The sequence below is a fragment of the Sitophilus oryzae genome, unplaced genomic scaffold (assembly GCF_002938485.1).
Source record: "Sitophilus oryzae breed Bouriz unplaced genomic scaffold, Soryzae_2.0 scaffold_944_pilon_pilon, whole genome shotgun sequence".
Lineage (NCBI taxonomy): Eukaryota > Metazoa > Arthropoda > Insecta > Coleoptera > Curculionidae > Sitophilus > Sitophilus oryzae.
This window is the reverse complement of record NW_022147577.1, coordinates 456,436-478,177: the sequence shown is the minus strand read 5'-3', so window position 1 is coordinate 478,177 and position 21,742 is coordinate 456,436. Positions and strand designations below refer to the sequence as shown.

General features: G+C 31.9%; 1 protein-coding gene across 4 annotated transcripts in view; it reads right to left on the bottom strand.

The window, feature by feature from the left end:
- The window catches only part of LOC115891041 (polypyrimidine tract-binding protein 2), a 470,600-nt gene that overhangs the window by 134,392 nt on the left and 314,466 nt on the right, over positions 1-21,742 (bottom strand). For 3 of the 4 annotated variants that reach the window (XM_030911438.1, XM_030911435.1, XM_030911436.1), the window contains exon 5: positions 6,056-6,073. The exons of the other annotated variant lie outside the window; for it this stretch is intronic. In XM_030911438.1, coding sequence (XP_030767298.1) covers positions 6,056-6,073 — 18 coding nt within the window. The remainder of the gene's footprint in view (positions 1-6,055; positions 6,074-21,742) is intronic. 4 annotated transcript variants of the gene reach the window in all.

The following is a 21,742-nucleotide window of genomic DNA, read 5'->3' as shown; positions in this document are numbered from 1 at the left end:
GTATACCTCGAACAACAGTCCAGGATGCCTGGAATCGGTATATGGAAACGGGAAATTTCACCAGAAGAGTGGGTTCCGGAAGAAAACGAAAGACAAATGCAATTGACGACCGCTTCAATTGTCCTGAATACTACGAAATCGTAAAATTACAGCGTTTCAGAATCAACATCTGCTACAAGCCGTCCGTAGAACTCAAGTCAGTGAGAGAACAATCCAACGAAGACTAAAAGAAAACAGCTTGTCTGCAAGGAGGCCTGCCACAGGAACCCAGCTATATCAAGACATCGTCGAGCACGTCTTCAGTTTGCGCGTTTACATGTGAATTGGTTTGGTCGCGGTTTTGCCTGCAAAGCATTTTTCCGAGACGTTCGTTTTAAAGCAGCGTATCTCCAATACAAACAGAGATAATGTCGTGATTAAAAAAACACAATGCTCACAAAAGATGAGGCTACAATGTGATTTAATTTAGCAATAGCTACTACCGCTGCTTTACCCTACAGGGTGTTACAAAGTTCGAGCAAAAAACTTCGTCTTATTGTTGTGCCCTGTATATGCTCAAAATAAATTCGGAATAAAAATTTCTGACGTAGCATCCGATAAGAAGGAATTAATTTACAATTTAAAAAAAAACATCAAAATCTAATGAGTGGTTCGCGAGAAATACAACTTTGAAATTGGGACTAGTTTTTAGTGACCGTTTCTTTTTGCCGGTGATATGTTATCTGTCGATAATATGATCGAAAAAAAAAACGGCGTCCAGTTGGCTGGGAAATGACGATCGACGCGACATTTTCCATATAAATTTACAGCGATCTTCATTTCATAGCCATCGCTGACGCCATTTTTTTCGATCATACGGTATATTCGTTATAAAGTAAACAGAGTGTTTCTGAAAATTCTGTACTTAAGTCTACCGTATATTACTAGAGCTACAGTATGACCATAATTTGACCTCCTTCGTATCACTTATAGTTTCGGAGAACCAATGATGACACTCGATTTTGGGACACCCTGTATAGAAAAGTAGACCTGTGAGTATTATGTCTGATGGCTGGTTTGAAAATAAGAAGGCATATTGACTGTTAAAGCAAATTACTCTTATAGGACAAGCTAACAAAGTCTAGCAATTTTTTGCTGGAATGGGGCACAAGAACACATCAAAAAACATGGCAATCAATTTTTCAGTTAGAAGATAGGAAACAGAAAAAGACAATTCAATGAAAAAAGGCAAAAACATGCAATATAATAGATGGGATTGCGCTGGAATAGGTGGAGAGGGTATGCCTGAAAAGGGTACAAAACCTAATGAAATTTTAAAATGGCCCACTTTTCAGCCCTTTACAGCAGGAAGCTTATGGTAGAACTGTGCAGGAAGTTTCACTTTTTATTTTATTATGGCGTCTAAATAAACCAGGAGGTATACGAACACCTTTTTTCGTTTCTTTCTGCTTAGAGAAAATACACTAGTGATTATAGTGTTTTTTTATAGATTATACACTAGTGGTTATTTCACTATTGAAAAGGCTTTTCAATTCGTTACTTTTTGACTATACCTAAAATAAATCGTTTTTAAGTTATTTAAGATTTAGTTTTAAAGCGTATATTTTTCTTGAATTTAACCAGTAGCCTATGACTTTAAACGTCAAGTGATGTAAAACAATAGATTTGGACCTGTCATATTGTGACGTTCTGTTCAAAAGCAGCATCATTTCCGAACCAACTTTGCGCTGTTTTTTTTTCGATCATACGAATAATTATTAATATCAATTATTAGATATCAGTCATATCACTAAAGAGCAAAAATACGAGATATATTTTTATAAATACACTTTTTAAACTTTTAAGCAGGTAGTATTTATAATATAGAAAATGCAAATAATTCGTTTTCTGATTCTGACAGATGGAAATAAACTGTCTGACCATTTGACACTTAATGTCAAAGGGAGCTAGATAAAATCAAGAAAAATATACGTTTTCGAATTAAATCTGAAATAACTTAAAGACGATTTATTTTAGGTATAGAAACATGTATACTCAAAAAGTAACGAATTGAAAAACCTTTTAATTAGTGAAATAAAAAAAGTGGGTTTCGATTTGAAAAAAAAAATGATTTAAGATAATTTTTTAATCGCTTAATTCCATGACAGCTACCGCCATTATTATATGTCATTTGAACAATTTAATTTTTGAAATAGATAGCCACATGTCTTCTCTTTATGTCACAATGGCTGTGGTAATCACTAATTTTGACTTTTAGACTATACAAATTTTTCCATTACTCGTGACGTTTTTGCCAGTTATTTAAAATCGTTTGGCGAATTATTGATGTTTTCTTTTATTTGTAAGACGTCATAAAGTTGAGAAAACGTATCGCCCGCTCGCGCCTTTCTGCGGCACTTGGTCCTTACTTATTCATGGCGTTCATCTTTCAAAGAAAATTTGAAAACGTCCCGCAAAACGACCGGAGTCGTCCGAAACAATGAACTGTTCTTGCAGGGTCGTATAATATTAAAAGGAAAAGTTTCACGATATAAGCGAGAACATAAATATTATGAAACTTTTTTCAAACGAGTAACCCTAGATGAAGTTATATACAGGGTGGTCCAAACTGTCTTCCGGAAACTTCGGCAACATATTCTGCAGATAAAAATAAGTAAATAAGTTCGTATAAATGTTTGTCCTAAAATGCTTAGTTTCGGAGATAGAGGGTGTAAAACTTTTTTTTATTTCGATTTTTTCCAAATAATTTGTGATCTTTGGTACAAAAACATTTCAAATTTATGATTTCAGTCTAATAACTATTTAGTCAACATGTTTAATTTATGCCAATGATGAGAGGTATTGATAATTTCGATTCCAAATATCTCGAGAACCATTACTCGTAGCGGTTAGATTACCAAGAGACCTTTTTTACGTAAAAAATGTCAAAAATGTATATTTTTTTACTCAGTAGTTTTATACAGGTACGGACGAAAAGTTATTTCACTCCAAACCAATTCAAAAAATATGTAGGTGGCGCCCTCTACAAATAGGAGTCATATTGACATCAAAATCAAATTTCTCAAGTCAAAAAACTCCTAGAAACCAATTTTCATCCAAATATTGACGTTACTTCAAAAATTATTTGGAAAAAAATCGAAATAAAAATGAAACTTCTACACCCTGTATCTCCGAAATTAAGCATTTTAGGACATACATTTATACAAACTTTTTTTTACTTATTTTTATCTGCAGAATATGCTGCCGAAGTTTCCGGAATACAGTTCGGTCCACCCTGTATATTTCATGGATGCTACTAAACGATACAGGGTGAGTCTTAAAAAAGAGCAAATATTTTCAGGGCTGGTAGATTTCGATAAAAGCAGCATATTTTCTCTTTACCGTTTTTAAATAAGTAAAATGCTTAAATTTTGAGAAGCACTGGATCTTTTCTGGATTTTCTTTCTTGTAAATTTAATCTACTACCTATGTTGCCATATTATCAAGAAATTATGTTTTTAACTAAAAACTAAAAAAAATCCAAAAATTAAAAAGCCAAAATTTCAATTTTTTTTCGCGAAAAAAACCTATACACTTGTTTCTGGGATTGAAATATACTACCCTTATTTAAGACTTTTTGTACCCTGTATATAACCATAAGATGCTGTGTATTTCGTGGATAAAAAAATGTGAGAAGAAAAATCCAAACTACCGTAATTAGTAGTTTAATAATATCACTAACACAAAAAATCTGTCATAATAGCCGTTCTCGATTGGCAAAAAATCATAGATATATAATATTGTGATCAAATATGTTATTAAAAAATACTCAGCGATAGTTTGAAACTAAGTACTTTTTTACATAAACATATATTTTGATTTTGAAAACTATATCTAATAATAGTATTTTTCTTAGGAGGTGTTTCTGGTATAAAAAAGTGTTTAAAAGTCAAAATAAATTTGAATTTCTAGATAAGAAAATCGTAATTCTAAAATATTTAAACTAAATTTAAATAGTCTGTTTAGGTATTAGAATAGTTATATATTTATCGCTATTTTTAGGGTTCCGTACAAAGGTCTATCTCATGAACCGTTATAGCTCGAGAGTTGAAATTTTTACAGATAATGTATCTATGTTGCCGCTGTAAGAACAAATACTAAAAACAGAATTAAATAAATGTTTATAAATAAAAAGTACTTTCACTAAACATGATCTTTTAAGTAAGAATTTTACATAGAATATTTCAACTCCTCGGTGGCCGCGTGGTTAAAGCGTTAGGACTTGACGCTGCTATGACGTTGGAGCCGTAGTAAGGCAGGTTCGAATCCTAGTCAAGGCGACTTTTTTTTAATCGTTTTTTTTATTTTTACGTATTTTTACTTTTTACATATTAAATACATTACTAAAATACGAAAGCGTAGAGCTGCCATCGTAACATTGAAAAATATTTTTAGCAAAATTTACACTTTTTCTGTAAATTTACAGATTTTCTGTAAATTTACACATTTTCTGTAAATTTACACTTTTTCTGTCAATTTCTGCGTTAGTGAAAACAGTGGAGCCTTATTCTACGAGTAGTTCCCATCGAACTCTCCAGTTTCTAGTTTATTCACAAAAGTCTTCATTAGTAAAGACAGAATTAGGGAACCACTGCGGCAATTAATTGAAGTATTGGAGACATGCGATCTATATGACAAGATTAAGCAATATCCCAGTATAAATATTCAAAGGTATATTTTGTTCTGAAATCACACTCCCTTTAAAAATACTTGGAGAATTATTCCTCATCGTCTATACTGAACCTGGAACTAAAAAAAATTCCGGTGATCTCTTATTTTAGAGATTATGTGTTTGATTTGGAATGTATGTGATATAACACACATAATATGCTTTTAGGCGACCCGGAAAGTATTGTGACCCTTTCCGATGTATTAGTATTTGCAACAGGATCTGATTGTCCGCCACCTCTGGGATTTCCCTTAATGCCACAGATCATATTTTTGCATGAAGATCTATCACAATTTCCTATGGCAAATGCTCACTGCAATTAAAACTGCCAGTCATTCATAAGAGTTATGAATATTTTAAAACAGATATGGATTTTGCTATTGGTAATGCTAAAACATTTGGATACGCCTAATGTTTTAGCGCTACCCATTTTTTGGTTTATTTTTATTCATATATTATTCTTAGGATAATAATTGATTTTATTTACGTTTTTATATTAAGAGTACTCTGTTTTGTTATACAGTTACAATTTGATTATCTATATTACATTCTAACATTGATGTAGATTTATAATGTCAAATAAAAATATTTTTATGCATACTTATACAGCTATTATTTTAGAGTACTTAGAGAATTTCGATCAACTTCGAAATAAATTAGTTCGTCCCAAATGCCTTCGCAAATGACGTAACAAAGGACATAACCATCCTCTAATGTCAAAATTTTTTTGTGAGTTAATCCGATTTGAAAGTAGTTTCTGATGAATATCTGTACTTCGTCGGCACAATGGCAACTTAACCAGCAGAGAACAAGGCTCACTTGTAACTACCGAGTAACGAACAGGTCAATGCCGAGACGTAACGCGTCGTCCTGCTGGGTAGTAAATTTCGCATTTAATTTACAGAAAAAGTGTAAATTTACAGAAAATCTGTAAATTTACAGAAAATGTGTAAATTTACAGAAAAAGTGTAAATTTAACATTTACAGAAAAAGTGTAAATTTTGCTAAAATTATTTTTCAGTGTTGCGATGGCAGCTCTAAGCTTTCATACTAAAAAAAATAAAAATACAATTTTTAGTAATGTGTTACTTCATTTTTTTTTAAATTACTTATATGCGCATTCAAAATTTCAGCTAAATCGGAAAAAAAGTTAATAATAAGTTAGCGGCTAATGTTGTATAGATAAAGAATGGTACGGAACCCTTCGTGCGCGAGTCCGACTCGCATTTGACCAATTTTTTATATTACTGTGACAGTTTAGAAAGAATAAGTACCTATGTACTTTAGAAAATATTTATTTATTCTAATATGAACTTACCACCTAGAATATTAAAGATGGGAACTTACCTGAAAGGAAAAAGGGAACTAATATTAATATAAACATGAATAAATAAAAATTGATTGAAAAAATATTAAAAAGATGACGGTACAAGTGTACTTGGATCAAATACACTTGGATGCTGCCATAATTGTCATATAAATATCAACTGTTTTATCCAACTCGTATTTGAAAGCTTCGTAACATCCAAGTAAGTATAGGCTTGCTGCCTATTTACTTGCATGTTACGAATCCTTCCAACTCGACTTGGACAAAACTGTTAAGACCATACAAGCAGGGGCGTACAAATGCGACGCGCGTAGCATTCATATAAGTAATCTTGTATATGGCAGCATCCAAGTGTACTTGGTCCAAGTACACTTAGACTGTGCCAACCCGCCTTAACTGTTAAACTATAAATCATAAATAATGTCTAAGTATACCTTTGTTATAGGGTCATTTCTGGAAAAAAAGTTATTTATTAAAGAGTTCTCTATTAATTTTTGCTTCTGACGATGTGGACATACCCCCTCAACGTCAAATTTTATTTTCGTTGGTTAGGCAAATTTTTTGGAAACTAGTTTGTTCAAAGAGTGAAAACATATGGCAATGACAGTTGTCTGTCACTTTAATTCAAAAGCAACTATATTTTTTGTTATTTTTTTAATATAGTATCTCAAAACCTTTCCCGACTCGTTGGATAGACCTTTAGTTTTCGTTTATTCTAACCCAATATAATTTTTTTAAATGTCACTGGGTTAAATTTTCATTTCTTGGTATGAAAAATGCGAAACAGTTCATAGTAGAAGAACACTCGCCAAAATTTACGTCAGATCTAATAAGCAAACACAAGAAAACTGTCAAAACTGGAACGGGTACTAACAGCGCATTACAAGCCCAATATACGTTTAAAACTGATCAGATTAACAGACTGTGTGCAGATTCTGTCAAACAAAAGAAGGAATACATCCTACACACATATGACACTGCGATAGCATCAGAAATATGCGATATAGCACTAGGCGTTCATAAGCCATTGGAAAAAAGGTAGATGGAAGGTTGAGTATCGAGGATGTCAGATTCCCTTCTATAATACACATACATACATACTGCCATTACTTGCTGACGAGTATTTGACACGCATCAGAAGATGGTTACGCAAGGCGTTTTCTTTCATGAGCTTTTCTGTGACTGAAAAGTCGGATACATGATCTACCGCACTCCAGACATTCAAAAATCTCATTGCTTTGTTGCCTCTTTCCTTTTTGGTTGTCGCTGTTAACTGACTTTACAATTCTTCTCCATTCCGTTCTATTGTGAACTGCCTCTTCCCACTCATTCTGCTTGTTAATTCCCTTTAAGTTTTCGTGGAAAATATCCTTGAACCTTTTGAGTTGTCCATCCGGCCTCCTCTTACCGTCTACTTCTATAATAAATATAGATACCTCATAAGAATATGGAAAGATCGTCACATTACAAGAGACACGAAGGTCATAGTAAAATCCCTCATATTCCCAACTTTCCTGTATGAAGCGGAATCCTGGGCGATGAAAACATTAGGCATACGAAGAATAGATGCATTGAAATGTGGTGCTGGACAGAGAATATACATACATAACGGAGAAACACACCAATGTATCTATGTCTAAGTATATTAAGGGAGTTGAAGGTTAAAGACAGATTGTCCACAATATCGCCGATGAATCCTAAAATACTTCGCACACACTAAGACGCGAGGGAGACAACTTAACGAAAGAGAGACAACGAAAATCTAACAGTACAGGGAAAGGTAGAAAGAAAATGACCGAGAGGCAGGTAGATAGATCAAGTCAAAAAAATTACAAATACACCACAAGCTCTATGAGTGGATCAACAAACATAAAAAAACTAGAGTAAAAAGATGTACCTGATTTCATGAGATAACGATTTCTCAGACATGAGAATGCGACTAAGAAGATTATAACAAATAAATAAATAAATAAATGCCTTTATTGTCAAAAAAATTGACAATTTGTAGACAAAGGTAAAGTAAACAAACAAAAGAGAATAAAAAACAAAGTATAAAAACTAACAAGTATAAAAACAAAACAAGTATACAAATTACATAGTCAGTTTTATTGTTTAAAATAAACATTTATAAATGTTTACAATGTCAAAGAATAAAAAAATAAGATTCAAAAATATTTATTAAGTTTATAGTAAATATAGTAATAGCAAATATTAGACCAGTGTTTACAAGATCAAATTCGATTATCAAAATATAAGTCATTTACGGGGTAGAAAGCCTTATCTAGTAAATAAGATTTCAATGCTTTGCGAAATGAAGAAAATGATGTTATGGATTTCATTTCAAATGGCAGGTGCATTTTTTTGAGTTGTATAATATTGAACTTTTAATTAACTCTGAGCGTGGGGTAGGTAGATAAAGATCTTGCTTATGGATTTCATTTCAAATGGCAGGTGCATTTTTTTGAGTTGTATAATATTGAACTTTTAATTAACTCTGAGCGTGGGGTAGGTAGATAAAGATCTTGCTCCGCGTTCCTCAGTGGATAAGTGTGAGATGGCCTTTCTTGAGAAGCTGATACATGCTTACGTATTAGGCAAACGGATTGAAATATAAATAAGGAAGGAAGAGTTAATATTTTTAATTTTTAAAAAAAGTCTTGGCAATGAGTTCTGCTGTATAGTCCCAGCGGATATCGAACAGCTCTCTTCTGGAGCTTGAAAAATGCGGTCAAATTGAGTCGCACAACACGTACACCAGAATGGAAGGGCATATCTGAGGTGCGACTCAAAAAGTGCATAATAAACAGTTCTAGCCACTGACAAGTTAAGCTCCTTGGAAACAGATCTTAATGCAAAGCGGGCAGAGCTCAATTGAGGGAATAACAATTCAAGGAATTCACAATACAGAACACTGCAGAAAAGCCTTTCATGCATTATTAATATTTATGTTAAATTGAGGTAAGCAGCAATTACAAGCATATGTCCTATTTTTTACACAAATATCAACAATACTAGAAATTGATGCTCAAAATACATTCTTCTATTACAAAAAGATAACTTGTCGGGTCCGACATATTCTACAACGTATTAGAGGAACATAATGAATGCCGAAATTCGACCCGCTATAAATACATTCATAAGGGTTCGGCATCGGTATGCCGGTGTAAAATATACGGTGATGAATTTCCCGGCCCGCGCTAATTTCGAATACGTTAGGGCGCAATATTTCTGCCCGGTTTCCGTATTTAAATCCAATATATGTCAATAAAACGGCCGGCGGATGCACCGCTGCGGAATATGGACGTCCGAACCGTGCCGAGACCGCTCGCATAGCTCAACCTCTCTCTATGGATTTTTGCCGAATTGTACGCGATAAATCTACCATCGAACCATCCGTCGACCTGTATATGTTTACGTTTTACCGGTAGGTTTACGTTTTTAAATCGGAACGAAACTCGTCTGAGAAAATTACATCATATTATGTCTTTATTGGGAACAAATGGCTAGGGACAGTTTACATTTTCCCAAAGGCGAAGGTTAGCTTAAAACTACACACATGGCCAAAATTATTGTATATAACGATATTTTTATTTTATTTTGGACCTAATATGATACTTTTTATATTTTTAGACATATTGGCTTACTCCAAGTGATAGTCGCACCAGACGAGGATACCTTACAAAGGCAGGTTCATCTCCTAGACAAGATAATAACAAAATATGATGGAAAAATATCTACCAAAAAAACAACAGTGATGGCATACTGGAGCAAAGAAGGAATCCGCACCAAAATAGTTTTAAGAAATAAACCACTACAGCAAATATCGCACTTCAGCTTCTTGGGATGCCACATAACCTATGATAAAGATAAAGACTCAGAACAACGGAGATGACGTTCTTACGAAAAATAAAAGGAATAAGTAGAGAAGAAATGACACAATAAGAAATTAACTAAAAATACAACCATTAGAAGAAAAAGTGAAGGTATATAAAAACAAATGAGAGGAATATGTAGAAAGAATGTCAGATGATAGAATTCCACAAAAAATGCTACGATATCAACCTCCAGGAAGGAGAAGTATTGGACGACCAATACAGAGATGGTGAAGCGGAACAGGTTTTTTAAACCTAAACCGAAAAAGGGAACGACGACGACGATTGGCTTACTACACGACTAACTGATATAAAATTAAACATCTAAGTGCAACTAGGCTGTTATTATAATTTTATTTCATAATGAGTGAAAATCAACAAAAACAAATTTCATTTTAAACAGAAAATATTGAAAACAATTTTAATTATTTCTCACAACTAGTAGTCTGTATTGCCTCCTCGAGCCTCAATGCAAACTGTGAGACGACGTGGCATGCTCTCAATTAAGTTGCCCAGAAGATGTTGAGAAATGGCTTCCCATGTTTCGCGCGCAGCAATTTTCAATTCATTTAAGGTACGGGGGGATCATTCCTTTTGGCAATATGGCGTTTTAGCATGTCCCAAACATGCTCGATCACATTCATATCTGGAAACATCGGTGGCCGCCACAGTTTTCTTACACCCTCTTCTTCACAAAATTCGCGAACCGCTAAAGTGCGATGGGGAGGAGCATTATCGTCCATGTAAACAAATTCGAACTAAACGTCTCTAAGATATGAGGCACTTGTCATTGTGCCATGAATAAAAAAGAGGAGTTCGAGCTCCGTGCATTATACCTGCCCATGCCATAAAGCTTCCCCCTTGAAACGGGATACGGGAAAGAGCTGCATTCAAGCGTGCTTGTTTTCCAGATGCTCTCCAGACCAAAGTTCGTCGCGAGTCTGACACTAGGCCTATTCTTGTTTCATCACTGAACATGACGAAATTCCAATTAGGTCCATTTGCTTCATCTCCTCAGCCCATTGTAGTCGCGTAATTTTGTGCTGTAAATTAAGCTTCGGAACACGTAGAGGCCTCTTTAAATGTAATCCTCTGTCATGGAGTCTTCTTGCTGTGGTCCTTCTTGAAACATTCACTCCTTCAAGGCAAGCTAACTCATTTTTAATAGCAGTACTAGAAGGCAGGGGATTACGTCGTGCATTTAGGGATATTTGACGGTCTTGCACAGCAGTAGTAACTCTCTTTCTACCTCTTCCAGGCCGGTCTGTAACCTCGTTTGTCTCCCTGAATTTTTGTAATATTCGCAAAACATCGCTTTGGTTAACTCCTATAATTTCAGCTATTGCAACTTGCAGGTAGCCCTGTTGAGACAGTGTTACTATTCTGACTCTATTAAACTGTGAAATAATGTTTCTAGACATTTTAAGGCCAAAACAATGGTCAATTTTTTTCTGAAACCCAAGAGACGATAAACGAGATTAAAGACCCATTAAACGATATATTATGCAATAATTTTGGCCATGTGTGTACTCTTTAACCCTTGTACAATATAGAATATTTGGGAGGTTAATCCAAATAATTAATTAATTATAATTTATTCTTAAATAAGGCAAACATGCAAGGTGGATAGCATTAATGAATGGGGTATTGAGCAGAAGACGCGAATGGAATGAACACATAGGTAAGCCGAATCGGCGAGGGAAGAATAGTAAGTACAGGTCGAGACAAATCACCATTGGGAAGAATACACGGTAAAGCAAAGAAAAAGATGGTGTGATAACCTTACCATCGATCAAAACTGTAGGCATCACGTGAATAATGCAGATCTTAATTTAAACATACTGTCTTTGAAATAATTAAGTTATTATTCTATTAACACGAATCCACACGTAAGTGTAAAATATGAAGAAAGTAAACTCATATACTAACCATTGTTTATGATACAAACGTGTATGTTTTTTTTGTTATAGTTGAACAATATATTACAAATTTCCAGACGAAGATTGTCTGTTGATCTTAATTAAAATGTTGAATACAAAATTTAATCTAGAACGCAGTCGGGGGGCCGGCCAGCTTTTATAAAAATTGCAAAAACTCAACCTCCATTAATTAATTCACCTAGAATGCTTAATTAAAATATTAATTTCCCGCCATCATCTCAGCGAATGTTTGTTGCGTCGTATTTTCTTTTCAAAACTCTCTGTCAAATATAGAGAGAAAAAACTTGGAGAGTTTTGAAGAAAGTCGTTTCTAAAATACTCGAAATTTGTTTCAAAAAGTTTGAAAAAGTAATAAAATTAAAGGAAAAGACCTTTATATATTTAAGCAGACGAGGAAAAGAAAAAGATGATGGTCGTAATAACAACTTTTGATGATCTGTCGGTTCTTTAATTTAGAAAATTTTGAATTTGATAAATAGATACAAATAATATAATTTTTAACGACAACAATTCGCAGATTTATTTAATACAGTGTTTTTTAATAATACCGGGTGCGTCTCAAAAGTGGTCACCCCTAAAACTTTTTTATTTTTTCAGATAAAAAACGAGATTTGGTATGTTAGTATATGATATAATTTGGATTGATTGACGTATTCAATTATTTTCGGTCAATTCCAGTTTCACCGGAAATGATTATAACTTTTGATTTTTTAATGGCACTATCGGTATTTTGTTACTTTACTCGATACAAAATGATATTCTGAAAAATAATACTACCTTATACAGAGTGTCTAAAAATTTATTTTAAATAATTATTAGCTTCAAACGGCAATAACTTGTTTAATTTAAATGGAACACCCTGTATATTTTACGAGAATCAGATGCACAATTTAATTGTCTATCAAATTATATTATACCATTTTTTACCTATCTCTTTAAGTTTCTGTAGTAAATGCATTTTCTTGTAATTTAGAACTTATTTATCAATATACCCATGGACTATTGACATTTTAGATTATTTTTAAAGATGTACCAAATTTTTAAAGAGTACAGATACTAATATTGTCGATATAATTCGTTTATTTCATTAAAAAATAAAAAAAAACTGTTTAAATATTTGTTAAAGAGGATCAATTAATATGATTCCAGTATTCAAATTACATTAACTGACTGTTTGCGTTGATGAATAATAATTGCTCCAAATACTAAAAAACTGAATTTTGTATGGGCATTAGACAGTGTGATAAAAAGTAACACCTTAAAAATGATATTTCATTTTTTAATAAAAGCTTATTTATAACAACAGAGACTAATTTGATAACTTATTATTATATTGATTTCTGACTAAAATCCACATTTATTATAATAATTTATTAACGAACACAATTAAGTATGTAATTAATTAGTATATGGGCGGAAATAATGGTGTTATATTTAATTAATGGTATACTCTTTGATAAAGATTTAAATAGTTTTCTTTTTGCATACAAATGGGCTAGTAATATTATCGTTTTGCTAAAAACGATAATATTACTAGTCTGTACATTTTGTACATTTGCTGCTTTAAAAACAATCTAAAATGTCAATATTCCATGGATATATTGATAAATGAAGTCTAAATTATAAGAAAATGCATTTTCTACGAAAACTTGAAGGGATAGATAAAAAATGGCATAATACAATTTGATAGACAATTTAATTGTGCATCTGATTCTCCTAAAATATACAGGGCATTCCGTTTAAATTAAAGAAGTTATTGCCTTTTGAAGCTAATAAATTATTTAAAATAAATTTTTAGACACTCTGTATAAGGTAGTATTATTTTTATTATTGCAACACAATAACTGATCAATAAATAAACTTCATTAAATATTTAGTATTAAAAACATTGTTACCCTTGGAGAAATGAAGCTTTAAAATTTTTACTGCAATTTCACAAAATTGAAAATATTTCAAAAACGGTAAGGTTTAAGTATAATAAACCTTAATCAAATTTACCTTTATTTTAATCGTAGAAACTAAAAATGTAATAATATACAGGGTGTTCCCTTTAAAAAAATACAACTTTGATATTTTTTATTTATTTGGGACACTCTGTATCTTGTAAAAATATTTTTAAATTGTAGCTCTAATAGTCCTTCAACGAACCTCAAACTTACAATTTGTAAAAATCTCATCGTTTAGCTACAATACTCCGTGTCGTATGTGGTGAACAACCCTGTATAACTATCCTAAAAATCAATTACCTTAGGGGTCAAATAACACCATGCATGGCAATGTCAATATGACAGTAAATAATATTGATGTCATTAGTTTAAAAAATGAGCGATTCGGAAAGTAATCCCTCTGACATTGAAGAAGAGGCATTCGGAGCCATTTCAGGATTGTTTCCAGCAAGATCGAAACAGAAGTATGAATCTACATACTCTAATTATGAAAAATGGTGCACCGAAAAAAAAGTACACAACTATAGAAATAAAAAGGTACTCATAACATATTTTTCCAATTTAGCCGCTACTTATAAGCCCTCGTCTCTTTGGGCTTTCTATTCAATGATAAGTATTATAGGTCTGTTCCCAGAAGAATCCTTGACTAGTCATCACGTTTCTCATTGGTTAAAATGCGTAGAAACCTGATTGTTAGTCAGGTTTCTACGCATTTCAACCAATAAGAAACGCGCTGACTAGTCAGAGATTCTTCTGAGAACAGACCGTATAATATCTATTAAAATGAATATACAGGGTGGCCCATTGAAAACGTTCCGCAAGGCATAACGGCCAGGGTAAATTTTTTTTCAGAAAAAAGTGAAAAAATGCGTAAACATCTAGAAATAATAAGAAAAAACAGCAAATTGGTCGAAGAAATTTATCCTTATCATTTACTCTGATAAATGTTTAAATAAACTTTTCAAATTTCAATCCTTCATATTTTCTCAATGACTCGACCGATTTTCAAAAACGATGCGGGGAAATATAGAGAATAGAATGCTCTTTTCATTGCGGTGCCACTTGACCCCCCTTCCCATTTGAAAAAACTGGGGGGATGACACCCCCGCTTAGATTTTGCAATCATTTTTGGGGCAAAAGTTGTCCCCCTCACAAACAAAATTGACGTGTTTTTTGGATTTTCTGAAAAAAAAAAATACTCTGGTCGTTATGCCTTGCGGAACGTTTTCGATGGGCCACCCTGTATATTCTTCATCAGGCATTTACTTGAAAGATTGTTCATACTGTATCATTAACATTTATAATAAATAAGTTTTCATGTTTTTATAATTATTATCAATAGAACAGTTTATTTGTATTTAGTAGGTATTTAGTGTAAAATAAATGTTTTACAAAATATTTTTTTCTCTTTGGTAGTCATCTATACAAGGAGTTAGGTAATAAAAATGCGTGAGTTAAGAGCTTCTTAGACGTAGATAAAAGCTTTTATCTAACACCTATCATCTCTATTCGTTGTCTGATTTCCCTCTCCCAAGTTTACGAATAATATTTTAAAAATCAATAATTTTATTTATGTATACAGAGCGTCTTAAAAATGAATGTTTTCAATTTAAATAAACATGTTTATTTTTAAATAAGCAGTTCATCTCACTATCTACCATCCCTTAAAACGTCAATAGGTTCAACCTTTCTTAATTTATGGAGCCGAACATAAAACATAGAAATATGACTGACAGCTGTACGATCGTAAATCGTCCATTTTCCCCTAGACCGCAGCGGGTAAAGCACGCGGAATTTTCTCCGGTTTCGTTCGAAAATATCCCCGGTTTCCAGTAATGACTAAAAATAAAACGTTATATAGTTTCCCCGAACGGCATTATTACGACTTTGGCGACCGCTCGCCACGGCCGGAAAACTCCGCAGTTAGCGTTGCCAATAATTATTTTATTGGTTTCGGACCGTCAACGTACGATGTTTACAGATGCCCGAAAATAGATCCAGCGGACGTTGTTATAGTTTCTTGAAATGTTTTCGACCAAAGCAAGTATTCCTTCAAACAAGTCCCTTCTGGCTTTCTCGTTTCCAAAATCTACAACATAAAAGTCAGTGGCTAGAACTGTTTATTATGCACTTTTTGAGTCGCACCTCAGGTATGCCCTTCCATTCTGGGGTACGTGTTGTGCGACTCAATTTCACCGCATTTTCAAGCTCCAGAAAAGAGCTGTTCGATATTCACTGGGACTAAACAACCTACACCCATGGTACAAAGAAAACAAGGTAAGATCGATAGCGGCTCCAATTTCGTTAAGTTTGCGCATACCACCTGTGACGTCATATGCCAAACAAAAAAATATCCGTATTGTTCAATTGCCACTAATAAAAAAAGACCTAAAATAGGGAAGAATTAGGACATAACCCCAAAAGTTATGTCAAGTCATGGAGCTTGACATTAGAAAAATTATACACATTTATTATGTCATCTATTTGACAATTTGAAATTGGCGCGCGGAGCTTGCCGACCAATGGTGCCGTTTATGTGACGTAATGACCAACCTGCGCAAAATCATACCTTGTATTCTTTGTATCATGATCTACACCTAACCTAACCTAACCAAAATATTAACTCTTTCTTCCTTATTTATATTTGAATCCGTTTGCCTAATACGTAAGCATGTATCAGCTTCTCAAGAGAGGCCATCTCACACGTATCCACTCAGGAACGCGGAGCAAGATCTTTATCTACCTACCCCACGCTCAGAGTTAGTTAAAAGTTCAATATTATACAACTCGAAAAAAATGCATAATCACCTGCCATTTGAAATCAAATCCATAACATTATTTTCTTCATTTCGCAAAGCATTGAACTCTTATTTACTAGACAAGGCTTTCTACGCCGTAAATGAATTATATTTTGATAATCGAATTTGATCTTGTAAACACTGGTCTAATGTTTGCTATTGCTATATTTACCAATGACACCGAAATAAATTTATTTAGAGGTCATTGATATTTACTATAAACTAACTAAATATTTTTGAATATTATTTTTATTTTTTTTATTCTTTGACATTGTAAACATTTATAAATGTTTATTTTAAACAATAAGACTGACAATATTATTTGAATAATGTTTTGTATTATCTTTTGTTTGTTTGTTTGCGTATCTTGTTTGTTTACTTTACCTTTGTCTACACTGTTCACCACTGTGTTGAACCAAAGGAGACCAATTTGTCAGTGATATTTTACAGTCACATCTATTATAAACTGTTGACGTGTTAAAACAATTACTACCTGATAACAATTAATTACTTAATGAGGTAAAACCAAAAAACTTCAAACTTTCTGTATATGATTATTGCGAGTGAAACTTCTTTACGCTCGCTGGGAGTAAAAATTGAAGGCTGTAACAAAAAACATCTAAATGGGTAGACAGAACACTCCATTCATAAAACTCAACTTTGCTAGTAGTCTCAATAAAAGAAACATATTTTCTTTTTACCGTTTTTCAAATAAGTCCACAATAACCGAGTTTATTTTATTTTGAAAATTTCCAAAAAATATGATTTTTTCCTTAAATTTTGAGAACCACCGGATCTTTTCTGGGAGTTTTTTTTGTAAATTTAATCTACTAATTATTATATTGCCATATTATCAAGAAATTATGGTTTTTAACTAAAAAATAAAAAAATTACCGTCGTTTGGGGTGAAATTGATCTCCGGGGATTAGATTGATCACTAGGTTGCATTTTTATTAATTCAAATGTGACGCGCGAATCGTCGGTTCGTTTAATGTAAAACCGCCAAGTGTGTTTAGTAGAAACATGGTCGAAGGGAATGTGTAAAAGTCACATCGCTAAATCGCTGTTTTCTGTCTAAAAAATCCATTCAAATTGTTTAACTGTTTTTGCTTTCATTTACAACTTCTAGAACTTTCATTGGTAAGTCAAATTGTGATATAGTAACGAACACACATTGCATGGCGCTATTTGTTGATGTCTCTGCAAGTTATATTTCAAAATTTAGTTATTTTGGATCGTGAATTATGAGGTTATACTTCAATTTGTTCAAAGGGGTCAGATTAATCACTTAGTACGGGTGAGATTGATTGACTCGATTGAAAAACTCTCCAGCACCTTACCCAACCCTAAGAGGTGGGATTTTCTCTGTAGATCAGAGGCGTACCTAGACATAAAAAATAGCAGATCTCTAAATTATATTTTATTTATTTTATATTAAATCATATATTTATTATGTTTTTTAAATTATATATTTATTAATTAAATTATTTGTAGGAAAAATATACATGGTACATACTAATTACCAATAAGTTAATAACAATTTCTGTTTCCCTTTTAAGAAAGGGTATTGAATGTTAAAAATTAAATTTAAGTTCTATAAACCACCTGTAATTTATAAACAACATCTATTTTCGAAAAACCGTACTTTCTTATAAGAATAAATCTAATCTAGGTACCTACTTGGGTTTGACAAACCATTACCTACCTTTTGTGAAAATTTTATTGGGGTGTACCAAAGAGGGAATTTTGCGGCCTTACTTTTTTTGTTGCCCTTACAATTTTATACGGCTTTTGTTTTAAATTTTGGTTGCTATAATGTAAATGGACATCTTTTGACATACATATAATTATTGTTCTTATTACATGAATTTTATGACTTTCTTACATTTTATTGTATTGAAATTCTTTGCACATGCACTTTTTATTATTTATAAACAATATGAATTTTCCTTTGCAAAACAAGAGAAAAAACTAAATATTTTTTAAACCAAGAACCGTTTACTAAACAATCACCATTTTATTTTATTTATGATTTTGTAAAATTATCGCTAGACTTTTCTGATGACTGTGTATTATAATATCAAATAATTTTGTTTAGATATACACATACCGTATGATCGAATAAAAACGGCGTCCAGTTGGCTTGGAAATGACGATCGATGGCATTTCCTATATAAATTTACATATAAAATGATAGCGATCTTCATTTCGTAGTCATCGCTGACGCCGTTTTTATTTGATCATACGGTATAATATACATCTTATATTTTCAGTTCTGATTTACTGTGTTTGAAACATCCCTAAAATGAAAGTTACGGTAAATAAATGTTGAATTTTCTTACTTCTTATTCCCTCATTAATGAACAATTGTGAACTAATAAAAATTATAAGGCACATTTTAAATTTTATTCACTGTTTTTTATTGTAGTTGTAAAATTCATATAGGCATATAATAATAAAGTTTGTATTATTTTATATATAAAATATTGGTGTTATTAGGTTAAAATAAGTATTTTATTTTGTTATTGCTAATAGAGGGAATCTCATTCGCCGGAGACGAACAAGGTTTGGAACAAGATATTGAGACTGCATTTACTAATACACCTGAAATTTGATATTTTATTTAATAAAATAAAGTAAAAAACGCTTGTTAATTTTTTAATCGTTATTCTTATGTGAAAAGCCATCTTATAATAAAAAATTATGCCGGTTTTTATTTTATTTCGCTATCCTCCCTCACCTTATTTTTTTACAATGCAACAAATATGTAAGATGTAAGTTTTATTATTATTTTATTTTAATTTATTAAACAATTATTTTAATTTCCTTAAAATACTGTCGGTCGATCGGCACGCCACTGGAAATTGACCTCAAACGTCTAATATTTGTACACAACTACATTGTTGCCATCAAGCAGATACCCCTATTTCCTTCTCTATCCATTCTCTCTTGCACTCGTTGATTTTCGCAAACCAATGTGTGATGACGCTTTAGAGCGTTTTATGAATATCTTTGGATCAATCTCACCCCAAATGCTAAAGAATCCTATAAAATTTAAACCATGACTTTAAAATAGACTGGGGTTAGATTAATCAGTTTCTATGTAGGTATACGGCTTATTCAATGCATTAAATAAAACGCGATCAATCACACCCCATACGTAGTATGATTGTTCAGGACATTTTGTTCGTTCCAGGCCTTTAGTATATATTTTTTTCAAATTTTCTGATTATTTGGTGTTGTGCCCATCACTAACATCTACCGAAAAAACTTATTTACAAAAATAAAATTTTGCACAAATACCAAATCCCGGCTAAAAATTTTTCCTTATGATCAATTTCATCCCAAACGACGGTACAAAAAATTCCAAATTTTCAATTTTTTTTTGGCGAAAAACACCTTATAATCGTGTTTCTGATATGGGGCAATTCCATGTACGACGTTAATTTTCTTATATATTTTAAGTGATTAAATTACTGAAAAAACTCTCATCATACGCCTCAAAAAGAATCAAATTTCTTAAAAAAATATCTTATATTATCTAAGTTAGCCAGATTTCGCGAAAAAAATTAGGGATAAATTATTAGAATTAGTTTGCAAAAAATCTTTAATAATTGCATTTTATATGAAGAGTTGCCATGAAAAAACAAAAGGACGCTAGCTCTGGGCCTGGTGCGCGTCATTTACTGTTGTTGTCAAGCCTTTGTGTACTGGTGTATTTTTGTGCCAAATATAAGTAAAAATTACTTTAATTTAATTACAAATATAGCTCAACTTTTTGTCCCGTGAGTAATTAAAAAAGAAAAGTTTTCAAATTTTTGTCGTTATTTCTATAGAAAACCCGTATAAAGGGAATCAAACTTATAGTATATTGGCTAACATATATTGTCAATATAACTTATAAATAAAAAATATATTTTTTTTAAATTTGTTTAAACTGTCCCATGAGTAATCAGTTAAAAGTTACAGCATAACATTTTGCTGTAAACATGCTTTTTTAAAGAAATGCATTTATTATTTTACCGAAAATATGAAAAAACATAATTTTACTAACATTACAAGACTTATCGCCAGTTTTATTACTTATTACTTAATATCGTCTTTTTTTTTAAATAATTGTTGAAAACATCAATACAAAATAACAGTCATATAGGTTCTTTTTATTTAAGGATGGCAAAAATTAAGAATCATGAGAGGCAGACACGAGTTAGGAGTCACGTTAAAAAATATCGAAACAAAATTAATGCGGACAAAAATTTAAGGCAAGCGTATCTTAAAAAACATGCCGAGAATTAAAAAATTAAACATTGAAAATTAATATAATTGAAAATTTCACACCTCTACTTTTCAACCAATAACATGCTTTAATGTTGACTAGTTACCATGGCAACTGAAAAAATTTCCGGAAATTTTTTCGAGGCGCCACGAAACTTTAGTGGAAATTTTTTGACAGTTGAAAAGGTAAACATAAGATCTACAATCATAATGTGAATGAACTACAAAATGTCTATATATTGAAATATTACCCATTTGAGTTTTAGCATTTGATGTAACTAATTAAAAATATAATAATATTTGTTAATATTATTAACAAATTGAAATTATTTTAAAATGTCATGTTGGATTAATATATTTTTTTTCAAATTTAGGTGTGAAATTTTCTTACCGAATACCACGCAAGCTTAAATTATTCCTGGAAATTTTCTTTCGGGCACGAATTTTTTAGGAAAATTATCATATTATAATATAATCATATATAAAATTATTATATTATTTCAATAATTTTCAAAATATTCGTGCCCTCAAAAAAATTTCCGAAAATAATTTAAGCTCTTGTGATATTATAAGTGAAAATTAAAAATTATAAATTAATAGAATTGAAAATTAATATAATCCTAATAAATTCCGATGAAATTGAAGCACCTAAAATTAAATTAGATGAAAAATGGAATCTAGTTAAAAGAGTACCAAATACAAGTTTTCATAGTTTTAGGAATTTTAGTAATTATCAAATTGAGGTTAGAAAGGTGTTTAATTCCAAGCACTCAAATCTTTTTCAATGTTATTCTATTTAGTTATCAAATATTATGTTATTTTTTTGAATCTAAATAAAAATTTATATTAAAATCGTAGTGTCCCGCGAGTAATGTC